Here is a 12,692-nt window from a genome sequence, read left to right as displayed (position 1 = left end):
CTACAATTATGATTATTCTGCTGCAAGGTGTCTCCATTGCCAGTTTTCATGAGTCAAATTTGGTGAGGCCATTTATTTTTACTTTTGACCAGGGATGAATTGACTGCTCTAATAATGAGGTGTTCGCTTCTCCAATGGTACACCATTTTATTTTTGCTTTGTTTTGTTTTTGTTTTTGCAAGACATCCAAAGTTTACCTTGAAATCCAAGATCTAACGGAAGAAATTACAGAGCTAAAGAGGGGGATAAAAAAGGCAAATGACAGGTGAGAAGAGACATGGGCATGAGAGAATAGACTGATAGAGAGAGGAGCTGATATAGAGAGCAAAGAGAGATGACATAGAAGAGATTAGAGGGAGGAAATGTAAAGGGAGACACAGAATCTTCTTCTTAATATTGTGGCAGAAGAAAAGAGAGAAGAAACCAAATATAAGGCAGAAAGGGTACTGAACAGAAAAACAAGGTATGTCCATTCACACATAGCAGCTACGTGTGGAAGACATTTCTTGTCTCCTGTGTGTCTTCCTCGTTACCAGATTAGTATTTAATTTTTAGTATGGCAAGTTGATATTAAGTAACTTAGTTTTTACTCATTAAAGATCTCTACAAGTTTCTCAATGATCCAGTGGAAAAGAATTTGCTGTGCTTGGTTTGGGTGGCAAGACATGGTTATGCATGTCTTTCTTTTAATGTTGTTCAGTGTCTAGCTCAACATTGAGGACAAGGTTGATTTTCTTTTTTAATCCAACAGACAAGGTTGATTTATATCGGGGAATAATGATTGGAATATGGTGAGAATGGTGATAATCTCACATGTCAAGAATATAAGAAGAAGGTAATTGGGACTGTGTGCTGGTTAGGTCAATGGCGATTTGCTTTCTTCTTTACTTTCATTTTTTTCTCCATCACCTTCTTTTGCCATATTTACTATGTGAAAGTATTTTATACCTCTTTCCCTGTTTCTCCTTCTATGCATTTGGCTTGTGCTTCTTTCATAGACTATATCCTAGCAGTTTTTTTATGCCTGTTATTTAAATTCTACTCAGAACTAACTCTCCTCTCTATGGTTATGTATATTGATGAGGAGCAATGACAATGGATATATTATTTTTCTCTTGTTTTCTCCACTTTGGTAACTTGGTGTTGGTTTATGATTGACCTGACCCAACTGATTCTTATGTAATATGAGTGAGGTTGAGAGAGATGCTAAGTGATTTTGAAGCTTTCTCATGTATGGTTCATTGTAACATTTATTTCATTCAGGCTAGATGTTTCCTCACAAGTTGGTTCAGTTTTAATATATATATATATATATATTTGAGGAACAGTGCTTAATATTTTCTTAATTCCTAAGGTTTTTCTTATTCACCTTGGTCTAAAGATCAAAAGTTGCCAAGCCCATAGTCAAAATCAACTTTACACATGCATTAGAACTTTGCACATACAGTACAAATTTGCCAAGCCCAGCTGCAACTGTAAATTGACTAGAGACCACCTAATCATTTAGGAATTTCCTTGCTTCATTTTCTTCTTTGTCTAAGGATAATTCTCTTACACTCTATAAATTGTGCAGATTTCAAAAACAGAAATTTGTTTGGGCTTTACAAAATGGGAAGAAGCAAGCTTACAAGTATATAGTAAAGCAAGCTTACAAGTATACAAAATGAGTCTAGGCAGCATTATAGCAAAAGAACAAACATCAAAGCAAGGAGCTAGCATGACAAAAAAGAGGACCAGCCCACAAGTGTATACTGCTAAGAACAGAATGGAGACTGAAGCAAGAGGCTAGGACTGAAATGAAGACTTCACAACTGAGGATTTGTATTCACATTCAGATTTGAATCTGTAACATTGTAACAATTTATATTCAAACAATGTAATGTAATTGAATTGTAATAGAAGTTTCAATACATTTAGACAATGATTTACCTTTCTCAAATACTTGACTAAATTCAATTGCTTCAAGTGACTTCACATTGTTGTTCAATGAATCCTACAAACACAAAAATAAAATGACAATAGTATGAAATATGCTGTGAATGACATTTAAGTTAGTTGAGAATAAGAACTTGAAATATAATATCTTTACCATCGTCAATGTTGTGAATGACATTTGACTTACTTGAAGTGGATCATGTTGTGTTGTTATTGGTGTATTTGGCACAGGCAGACCATATTGCCCTTGCACTAGCATACCTAACACGGGGGGGCTATATTGCCCTTGTACCGGCATCCTTGACACGGTGGGGCCATATTGCCCTTGTACCGGCATCCTTGACACGGTGGGGCCATATTGCCCTTGCACTAGCATACTTGACACGGGAGGACCATATAGCATTTGCACAGGCATACTTGGTACGAGGGGGCCATTTTGCACTTGCACCGACATACTTGGCACAAGGGGGCCAGTTTGCACTTGCACCGGTATATTTGACACAATGGGGCCACATTGCACTTGCACCGGCATATTTGACACAGGGGGGCCACATTGTACTTGCACCGGCATATTTGACACAGGGGGGCCACATTGCACTTGCACCGGCATATTTGACACAGGGGGGCCACATTGCACTTGCACCGGCATATTTGACACAGGGGGGTCATTTTGCACTTGCACTGGCATATTTGACACAAGGGAGCCATATTGTACCGAAGATGATGATCTACCCACTTCTAATATATTTTGTGTGTCCTGCAACAATATCGGTTAAATGTCATAAAAAAATCATGCTAATAAAAATTCAAAGTAAAATAATTATACCTTTGAACATTGTGAAGACTTGTTAGTAGATTTTTTTAAAGTCTTAACTTTTTTTCTTTTTTGACTTGGATTGTCGACCCAACTTGGACTAATCTTTTTGCGCTCTCTCTTCTTGAATCCAATGCCTGAACCATCATTCTTACCAACATCATCATCAACACCTCCTTCATTATTAACACTATCTGATGAGTGGTTAATAAGAAGTTGAGACACTTTCTTGCTAAGCTCTAGCACTGCTTGATGAACCATAGAGAATGCCTCTGAACATTCAGATGCATCACTAGCTAATTTTATGAGCATGGGGCACAATTGCCTATATCGATTCGAGCATTCTAGTTTAGGATCAACTTCAATTTCCTTTCCCTTACTATCATGCACTACACCACACCTTGCTTCTTTTGTCCACCTCTTTAACACATATTGCTTTGGAAGTAGCTTTACATCTTGGTCATACAATATCCTCAATGCATGACAGCATAATATTCCCCATTGTTCAAACTTCTTACAATTACAAGTAATGACAGCCTCTTTATCTTCTCTTGATGGCTCAAATGTCAATCTCCACTCTCCTTTTTTATCAACCATTGTGATTACATAATCAATAACAAGAGCATCATCATCTGCAGCTATTTTTCTTTCTTTCCTCTCTTTTATACACGTAGCATCACGTAAGTCATACTCATGCTGGAACAAGTCAAAAATTGGTGGTGTGTAAACTTGAGAAAGCTGTTGCAGCATAGACGAACTCTTCAATATCAACCTTGGCAACTTCTGGCGTGAGTTGAAGTCACTTTGCAATTCATTATACCGCTTATCCACAACAACTTGTTCAAAGACATTGAAGAATTGACTAATATTCAATTCAGGATTAGTGCAACTTTTTATAAATGAATTGATACTTTCACTAAGTTGTGTACTTCTCATACCAAGAGTCTTTGAGTACTTCATGTAACATGCTGCCCATTTTTCTTTTAACTTGTAAATAGACATCAACCATGGATTTTCTTCTACATTATATTTTGATAATAATTCTTTCCAAGATTCCTCAAACCTTGTTTCTTCCTTGCAATGATACATGCACCAATTAAACTCACCCAGAAAACGAGAGCCATCTTTCATTAAGTTTCCAAGATGTTTCACCCCATTTCTATTGATGTGGAATGTGCATAAGCCATGCTTTACATTTGGCATTATTTCTTCTAAGGCTCTTGCCATTGCTGCATCTTGGTCAGTAAACATAGTAAATGGCATTTTTTGCTTATGTGCTTGTAAAAAGGTTTCAAAAAGCCATTTAAAAGACTCAATAGTCTCATCATATAATAAAGCAGCACCAAATATCACTACTTCTCTGTAATGGTTGAAACCTGAGAAAATGGCAAGTGGTCTGTTGTCACGATTTGTAGAGTATGTTGTATCAAATGAAATGACATCCCCAAAACAATCATAATCTATCAACATACGTGCATCAGCCCAAAACACATTAGTTATCTGCTCTTCTGAGTCCATTTGATAAGCATGAAAAAATGAAGGATTTTCTGTCAATTGTTGTTGAAAATAGCGAAGTAAAAACCCAGCTTCACCATAGATCATGTCTCGTTGCCTCCTTGATCTTAGATAACTCTTTACCTCCTCTTTGGTATACCCCAAATTAGCCCTCCCTCTTGCATATTTGCTCATTAAATTAAAAGAGGCTTTTTGCTTAATCCCCGTATCTTCAGCAAACTCCAAAGCATAGCCTTGTGCTTTCGGTAATCTCCTTTGTGATGCTAATAAATGAATAGTCTCTGGGGGCTCTAAAGGGTGATTATGGTCCAAAAATAGTTCACTAACTCTAAATCTTTCATTCACCTTTTTAATTATCATTTTCACTTCACACCCTGTTCTTGTTTCCTTTCGAGGCTTCTTAGTTTTAAAGTCTCTTTTATCTGCTTTTTTCACTCCCTCCTTGGAACAAACATATTTGCAATATATGATAGAATCATCCTTCTTGCTCTTATTAGAGTTTTGCTTTCTAACACTGAATCCTATTCTTCCACCATAGTCAATCCAATATTGCCATGCCTCTTCTAGATCATCAAATTCAAGACCAACTATTGGAGTCATACTTGTGTCCATTACTTAAAGCTAACAAGAAAAGCTAAAAAACAAAAACACTAAAACCAAGAGTAAGCAGATAAAAAATAAATAAACACTGTTATTCATGAGAGTTAACAAAAAACTATTAATGAATTTAAAAATAACCTAAGAGCTTGGTGATGCATTCATTTATGCAAAGCTAAGGGATAATAACGTGTTAAATGGTCAGCATTACTTTCTTGTAATTGTGACTGTCATCAAAAAAAATTTCTGTGCAGCACAAGTCCATGGCAAATTAGTAATGTGTTTCAAAATTAATTTAAACATAAAAACAGGGGAGGAAAATGACCAATGTAAGGGAGAAAGAGAGAGAGAATGGCAACCACGTTCAGCAAGTTTTAAGTTTAAATGAGGGATAGAAATGATCAACAAATAAGAAAAAAATAGAACCATACCAAATTATAATCAAAATCCTTCCTTAATCGAAATATTTTCTTGGTCAGAATTTCTTTTTGCTGTGTGAGCACATTTCTGTTCTGGAAGAGTGAGAAAAACAAAGGTTTCCGAGCGCGCTGGTGGAGATAAAAATAACACATTATTTGGCTTTCTTTTGTCTTTTTTCCTCCCACTTAGACGATGCCGTTTTGAGAAGTGGAGGGAAATGCACCAAATGAAAAATGGAGACACCCTCAGCGCACCTTTACCAAGTTGTTACCACAGAAGACAGGATGGTCCCACAACTGTAATTAGGTTGGGTGTGTTATGAATAAGTCAAAGGAACGAAAATAATAAAAATAGAAACACGTAACCTACCTCCTCATTCATATTTGTTTCCACCTGGATGATATTATTTGGTCATACTTTCTTCCTCGGTAAAACATTGTAATCAACGTAACATTACTTCCCAATAAATAAAGCTACGAATAAGACCATGCAAAATATGGGAGTCAATCCCAAGGAATATTCAATATTTAGCTCTATACAATAATCATAGAGAGAGGTCATAAAATAAAACATCATCCTCATGAGTATTGACGTAAGATTCCATTGATCTTAGGTAGCATTTAAATTGATAGATATTAAGATATCGTCAATTGGTTCGTTCTTTTCACCCAATGTTTAATTCTCCTATGCAAGGTCTAATGTAGTTCCTCTGAGTTCTACATGGGGGGAGGGTGGGGGGGATGTGTTTGTTGCTTTCACTTGTTTTGCCCTCAAAATTAGAAATCTTAGTTGAAGAGTCAATTTTGGGACAAAGAGTGAACATGCGACCTCAGTCCTAATGCACTCCAAAAGCAAGGCAGCAATCTTCCAAACTAATCCTCACCTCTAATTCCTCTGCTATCCACTTTCAAATCTCCAAACAAATTATATGATTCTCTTTTTCATCGTACCTACCTTCACTGGGAGAATCTGTTCCAACTGCCAACCATGCAGCCAATGGAAAATTGCAGACTAATCCTCGTACTTTATTCACGTTAAAACATTTTCATTTCATTCTTCAACCCTTAGTTATGTCATTTTCTATTTTCCAAAAGTTTTTCCCCTGTAAAAGAATCACCAAGCATTATATTGTAAAAGAATTTACCCCTAAATATGGACTTGGGAGAATGACAGTTAAGTTCCAACTTCCAAGAGCATCAATTAATTTAAATTAAGTCTCAACTAATTTTAAAATGCTAACAAGGAATGCAAATTTGTTAATTATTCAACTCTGTTAAAATTTTAAAAACAACTTGTAAATTCATTACAATAAAATTATAAAATTAAAAATTGAACTTGCAAAGTTATAGAGCTGTTAGATTTGATATTTTACCATTGAAAGACCAAAAAACTTTATTGGTATTTTATAAATTGGTTGAGATATAATTTGAATTAATTAATTACTTTATAACCTAATTGTCATTTTCCCTGTTGGTTGGTAGCATTACTAAGTTAACAATACACATCTAAAATAGAGATAAGTCTTCCTTGATGACAAAAAAATTAAAATGTACATAAATATATCTAAAATAAAAAGAGTATAAATATCATTGGATGCTGATCTAATGCATTGCACAAAGTTCACAACTCTTTTGCTATTTATGAATTAGTTCATTTTACTATAAGATTATTATTGATGATCATATTGATATTGATTGATTGGTGATGATTACCACATTACCTTTAAAAAAAAATTTAGAGGCACTTTTTTTGGAATTATAATTTTAGAGAGGTTAAAATATATAAAACTATATCTCCTAAACTTTAGTAAAATTTATATAACACCCTTAACCTTTAATACTTGATTAAAGACCTCCCTAACCTCTTATTTTAATGCATAAAATATCCTTTCTTCAACAGAAGCGTTAAATTATTAACAGAATTGCCACATCATGTTTAATTTGAATTTAAAAAGGTAAATGAATATTTCCTTCATTTCTTTTCCTGTGTCTTATATAAAGGGTTCACTATTCCTAAACTCATTTTAACAGCCGCAACAAACTCATCTTTGTTTGCCTTATCGCCAAAATTGCCTTAGATTCACCAAGAAGACAAAGTGAAAGCGAAGTGGCAAGGACAAAGGGAATAAGAAATTATTTCTCCAAAATTTTTTATTACAAATTTAAAGCATTTAGAAATACTACTTCACAAGCACAAGCACACAGTAACTTCGAGAGTTTTGATATCATCTATTTTCTTAACCAAAAAAAGACTTTTTAAAAAGAAAGGGGCTTTGCCCTCCCATAAAAATTGGCAACAGTCGGGTAGGTGGTAACATGCGAGTCATGCGACTAAGATTCCATTTGTCCATGAGAGCATTTCCCATTATAGAAGCATTTATCAACCCGAAGTTTGTTGAAAATTTGTCTTTTCCCTAACAATAATAGTAACAGTGACATGCAAGGTCATCAATGAAAAAAGTACCGTCCAATTCGATTCATTTAGCTGAAATGAAGAAAACGACACAAGAAAAATCAACAAACCCACTTCGCGGTCTGGTCCCCCCACTAAACACAAAGAAAAAGAAAAAAAAGTATATTACAACACATTAAACGACTTCCTAGCTGTGAGAAAAGCTAACGTGCCTCCGATGACCAGCCATGAAAAGCTATCAAAGTTGTGCATCCAATGAATCACAGGGTCCACTCAACATCTCCATACAATAATCATCTGACTTCACATTCACAAACACCAAAGAGTAGGCAATCTCACATGGCCACCCACAGGTACAACCTTGGTATTTTCTTCTTTCTTCCCCAAATTCACGTGTGCTTGCTCAAATACCACTCTGGCTTTATTTTTAAGCCACACAATTGATGGCTGGGACCCCACATCGTTTCTTCTCTTCAACTTGCCATTTTACAGACATCCTTGCTTGATCTATTGTATTTCATGTGACTCCTTACAAGCTGGCCTGCGGCAATGGCAGACATCAGAGATAGCTCTCCTGCCAAAACTGAACCAGCAACAATAGTGGCCAAGAGTCTAGAGTTCGATCCCGGTGACTCCTTGCTCGCACCCTTCACGCCCAGCAAATTCAAGCAAGCAGACTGAGATGCTAGCTGAGTACCACCTCCAACTGTACCGACCTGAATGGACAACAAATAGTATGGAGCTCTCAGCAATTATGTTAACCAAGTAATCACCTTATATAAACTAAATTTACAGGATGCTCAATCACCTCAATGGAAGGCATGGACACTGAGATATGAAGGTCTCTCCCATCATTGACGGCTTCCATCATGGTTATGCAATGAGAGCTCTCAACATTTTGAGCTGGATCTTGACCAGTGGCTATAAAAATGGCAGAAACAATATTGCTGGCATGAGCATTATATCCACCAAGAGCACCAGCAACAGCAGAACCAGCAAGGTTTTTAAGCATGTTAAGTTCCACTAAGGCAGCCACGTTGGTCTTCAAGACCTTCTTAACCACCTCTTCTTTAATAATTGCTTCACAAACAACTGACTTTCCTCGCCCCTCAATCCAATTTACAGCAGCAGGTTTCTTGTCCGAACAATAATTCCCTAAAGAACAAAGGAAATGGATAAACGTTACGTTTTAGGCTGATCTTTCCATTAGCATAATTTTTAGGACATGGTAAAGTCCTTAATTTCATTAATAAAATAACTAAAAGACACGGATATATGATTTCCAAATAAAACGAAAGACACTACCAAAAGAAAAGAAAAGAAAAGAAAAGAAAAGAAAAGAAAAGAAAAACTAACTGCCAACCATAAATGCTATATGTACACAAAGGAGCGCCACAATATATACAAAGATGATTATGACTATAATAATGATGTGGCAGTATTGAGTTGCTGCATTCATATTCGCAGTCCAGCAACAAATGAATAAAATTTAGTTTCTCGCGAAAGAAGAAATAGAAATAGATCAACCGAAGCATTCTTTTATAAGAATTAAATTTATCAGAAAGTAATGGAGATAGTTCAGATTGAACATTAACATAAAAGAAATCAAGCTCAAACCAAGTTCAACTACTAGACAATCAAAAAGTGAATAATAACTGTTCAGTCATACTCATAGATAACATAAGACACCTCATGAATAACTAATTGCTTGATTTTCAGCTAAGCTACGACAGCTTGATGAGAAAAATAATAGGACAATATCATGGAAGGAACTGGACCACTGCTGGACCACTGCCACAACAGATACAAGGGAATTATTCAAGAGAGATAGTACATAAGAAATTTTATATTTGAATAAAGTTGTATCAATGACATCATGCATGTTTGCAAAAGATCAATCTGGAGGTTCCTAGCAAGTAGCAACAGAAGAAAGAAGGGGAAAGTTGTTTACCAGAGATGCCAATAACATCCATGTCTGGGAAATCATTTTGAAGGAAATCAAGAACATTCTGCACTCCTTTGGAAACCATGTTCATCCCCATGGCATCACCTGTGCAACAGCTGAATCTCATGTACAGGTTCTTTCCAGCAATAGAACAATGAATACTTTGAAGCCTAGCAAATCTACTTGACCTGCACCAACAAATGAATTTTTTTATTGTTTGTCCCAACGAAACCCAAATTCTTATTTTTCTATATCTCATTGTTCATCACTTCTGATGATGTTCAGACATTTAGAAAATCGTGAAACAAACATCATTAAAACTCACCAAACATAACCCAAAAGAAGAAGAAAAAATCATCTCTACACAGGTAAATCTGTCAAAAGTCAAGCTCCCTAAGAAAGAAATGAAACGCATACGCATCGCAAAACTTTGTACACAGCAAAATTAGCACGTCAGAGTAAACTCCTAGATGCAATGGGACTATTGGATTTTGGAGTGACCTTTTGTTCCAGGAAAGGGACTTAAGCCCAAATTAAAAAAAGTTCGAACCAGTAATAATCCCAAAAGAAGTAAGTTAAGCCAAGCACGAATGTTTCGAAACGAACCTATTAAAAACGGCGGCCAGGGTATCAAAATTGAGAGGATCTTCAAGAAAGAACTTCAACTCCGACGCCCTTTTGGCTGTGGCGAACCTTACAACAGGCGCTCTGGTCATTCCATCCCTCAGCACTACGCTGGTAGCCCCGCCACAAGCATAAATGGCTTTACAACCTCTGTTCGTGCTCGCCACCAAGCACCCCTCAGTGGTTGCCATTGGTACAGTATACTCAAAGCCATCAAGCAACAAAGGCCCAGCTACTCCCACCGGAATTTGTACGTAACCCACCGGCATTTCACAGCACTGCCCCAAAATTGAATCGTAATCGAACCCATCCAACGGTAATCCCTGAAGAGATTTTCCATTCATTCTCTGCAAGGCCTCGCGTCGGATGGCCGCCGCGCGCCTACAGTCACCGAGCTTGGACTCGAGTGAGTACGATGGAATCGTACCGTCCAGCACGGCTTGTACGATCTTCTCATCTTCCTCGGAGGGCAGAGACGAAACCAAGGGATCGGAATCCACCACTAATCTAGGAACCGGTTGCTCAATTACGAAATCACGGCGGGGATGGTGGTTGTGAGGACGAGACTCAGCAGCATCGGCCTCGCCGGCATCATCATCGAGGTCCCAAACATCGTGAGAAGCACGCGCGATGAAGGACTGTACGAAGTCAATGCCAAAAAAGCCAAGAAGGTAAATAAAAGACGCGATGAGGGACACAATGGCGGCAATCTCTGACAAGGTAACGACGTGAAGAGGGGTAGAGTTCCGGATCTTGTCACGCCAGCGGTGAAGGAGATAGTACGCAACGGAGAAGAAGAGCGTGAAGAAAACAGCATTGGTAAGGTACAGCGGCAGAGGCAAAGCATCGGAAGCTTTAGGGGTCGGAGACGGGGCTCGACGGCCGCCGTTGGCGACGGTGGAGGAAGGCTTCTTGAGGAGATCCCTCGAAGAAGCAGTGGCGCCTTCGTGAGAAGTGGCTGGAAATGGCGGGTTGTGGTGACGGCGGCGGGGAGGATGGGGATCCATGGCGGATTCGGTCGAAGAGGAAAGAGTTATAAGCGAGAAGTGTGCGGGAAATACGTTGGAAGGACAGCGAAGAATTTGGAAAGAGGAAGGGGTGATGTTATAGAGGAAGGGTCTCGTGCCTACACGTGTGAGAACGTGGACCTCGTGCCTACACGTGTGGGGCCTTTACGCCAACCCTGGTCTGAAGGGTCATCTTTCACAGCTCATTCTTGGCTCGCGGCTCACGTGCCGACTGGCTCTCCTGTTTTCTTTTTGCGACAATGTTCCTTGGGAAGATTAGGTCAGAGGATTTCTATCTCTCTCCTTGCCACAGTGTAGGATGGTATTTACTATTTAGAAATATCATTTGGTCAAAAATATAGAATACTGAATAAGTTATGTATGTATTTTTATTATATTTTACTTAAATTATTTATGAGGATATTTTGCATAAATCAATATGTTCTATTTATTTTATTTAAAGATGTGAAATTATTTTTAAAAAATTAAAATTTTAATCAACTTTTTTAATGTAAGTTAATTAATAATAATTTATATGATAGTCTAGAGAGAATGGAAGTCACTAGAGATGCATTGGGTTGGTGGGTCTATATCTTATTCTTGATCTTGATGGTTCAATTCATCATGTATGGTTGATCTTTGACTCGTTGCTTCCATGAAGTTGCGAGGAATACACATATCAAGTTAATTATGTTAGGAGATTAATTTTGATTTTGGAATGAGGTTTAATTTTCTAGTGGCTTATGAGGCGTGTTCTAAAAACCATCCCTTGATTAATGCTATGAGAAAAAATTAGAGATATGTTTTCTGGTCTCTACTATAAAATATTTCTAATCACTTCATTGAAAATCATGAAAATATAGTTAATTAAATCATTAATGTTGTCTAAAAATATAATAAATTTTTTATTTTATTTTTATTTAAATAAAAAAATTTAAATTACATTATATTATTTTTCATAGCTATTAAATTTAAATAAAAATAATATTAAAAATGTATTAATATTCTATTTAATGTTTTATGTTAATTATTAAATAATTTTTTTAAAAGGCGTCACATAATAAAAGTCAAAAAAAAAGAGAGAGTATGTGATATGAAAGTGAATGGTTATGGTAGATCATGGAGTTGTCCCTCCTTTGTCTCTCTATTAAAGGACAATGGTAATATGAATTATTTAAATTTAATCTTGATGGTTTAAATTTAATATTTTAATCTTTTATATTTATTAAAAAATAAAAAGTTTTAATAAATGTGATTATCAATCTAGTTAGTCCAAATTTAATATAAATAATTTAATTTTACTTTTAATTTTTTTTATAAATTGGCTATCTAACTATTTTTAAAAAAGTGCAGGTTTAATATTAAATTTTTTATAATTTTTATAAATTTTTAATATTTAATTTGAAGTATGCATATTAAATCT

At 36.3% G+C, this 12,692-nt stretch overlaps 2 protein-coding genes across 2 annotated transcripts; both read right to left on the bottom strand.

Moving 5' to 3' along the window:
• Positions 1-1,805: 1,805 nt before the first annotated feature.
• On the bottom strand, positions 1,806-4,876 carry LOC129297234 (protein FAR1-RELATED SEQUENCE 5-like). Its single transcript, XM_054935598.1, has 4 exons — positions 2,840-4,876; positions 2,123-2,692; positions 1,930-1,993; positions 1,806-1,843 (listed from the first exon to the last, which is right to left on the bottom strand). The coding sequence occupies exons 1-4, from the start codon at positions 4,874-4,876 to the stop codon at positions 1,806-1,808; spliced, it is 2,709 nt and encodes a 902-aa protein (XP_054791573.1).
• A 2,856-nt stretch (positions 4,877-7,732) lies between these two features.
• Positions 7,733-11,307, bottom strand: LOC129297237 (3-hydroxy-3-methylglutaryl-coenzyme A reductase 1-like). Its single transcript, XM_054935599.1, has 4 exons — positions 10,245-11,307; positions 9,645-9,826; positions 8,502-8,848; positions 7,733-8,409 (listed from the first exon to the last, which is right to left on the bottom strand). Exons 1-4 carry the CDS (start codon positions 11,267-11,269, stop codon positions 8,167-8,169), a joined length of 1,797 nt encoding a protein of 598 aa, XP_054791574.1. The 5' UTR covers positions 11,270-11,307; the 3' UTR covers positions 7,733-8,166.
• Positions 11,308-12,692: the final 1,385 nt, after the last annotated feature.

This window comes from Prosopis cineraria, unplaced genomic scaffold (genome assembly GCF_029017545.1).
Source record: "Prosopis cineraria cultivar Desert tree isolate PC_DT_omini unplaced genomic scaffold, ASM2901754v1 PC475, whole genome shotgun sequence".
NCBI classification, from domain to species: Eukaryota; Viridiplantae; Streptophyta; class Magnoliopsida; order Fabales; family Fabaceae; genus Prosopis; species Prosopis cineraria.
This window is presented reverse-complemented; position numbering and strand designations above follow the sequence as displayed.

What these genes read in the sequence shown, in the direction of transcription:
- LOC129297234 (XM_054935598.1), bottom strand. Translation starts at nt 4,876, where the DNA reads ATGGACACAAGTATGACTCCAATAGTTGGTCTTGAATTTGATGATCTA. An exon ending in AAAAGATTAGTCCAAGTTGG is followed by an intron (nt 2,693 to 2,839) that starts GTCGACAATCCA and finishes ATATTGTTGCAG; the next exon opens with GACACACAAAATATATTAGA. An exon ending in CACAACATGATCCACTTCAA is followed by an intron (nt 1,994 to 2,122) that starts GTAAGTCAAATG and finishes TTGTGTTTGTAG; the next exon opens with GATTCATTGAACAACAATGT.
- LOC129297237 (XM_054935599.1), bottom strand. Translation starts at nt 11,269, where the DNA reads ATGGATCCCCATCCTCCCCGCCGCCGTCACCACAACCCGCCATTTCCA. An exon ending in CTGGCCGCCGTTTTTAATAG is followed by an intron (nt 9,827 to 10,244) that starts GTTCGTTTCGAA and finishes TTGTTGGTGCAG; the next exon opens with GTCAAGTAGATTTGCTAGGC. An exon ending in TGTCCATGCCTTCCATTGAG is followed by an intron (nt 8,410 to 8,501) that starts GTGATTGAGCAT and finishes TTGTCCATTCAG; the next exon opens with GTCGGTACAGTTGGAGGTGG.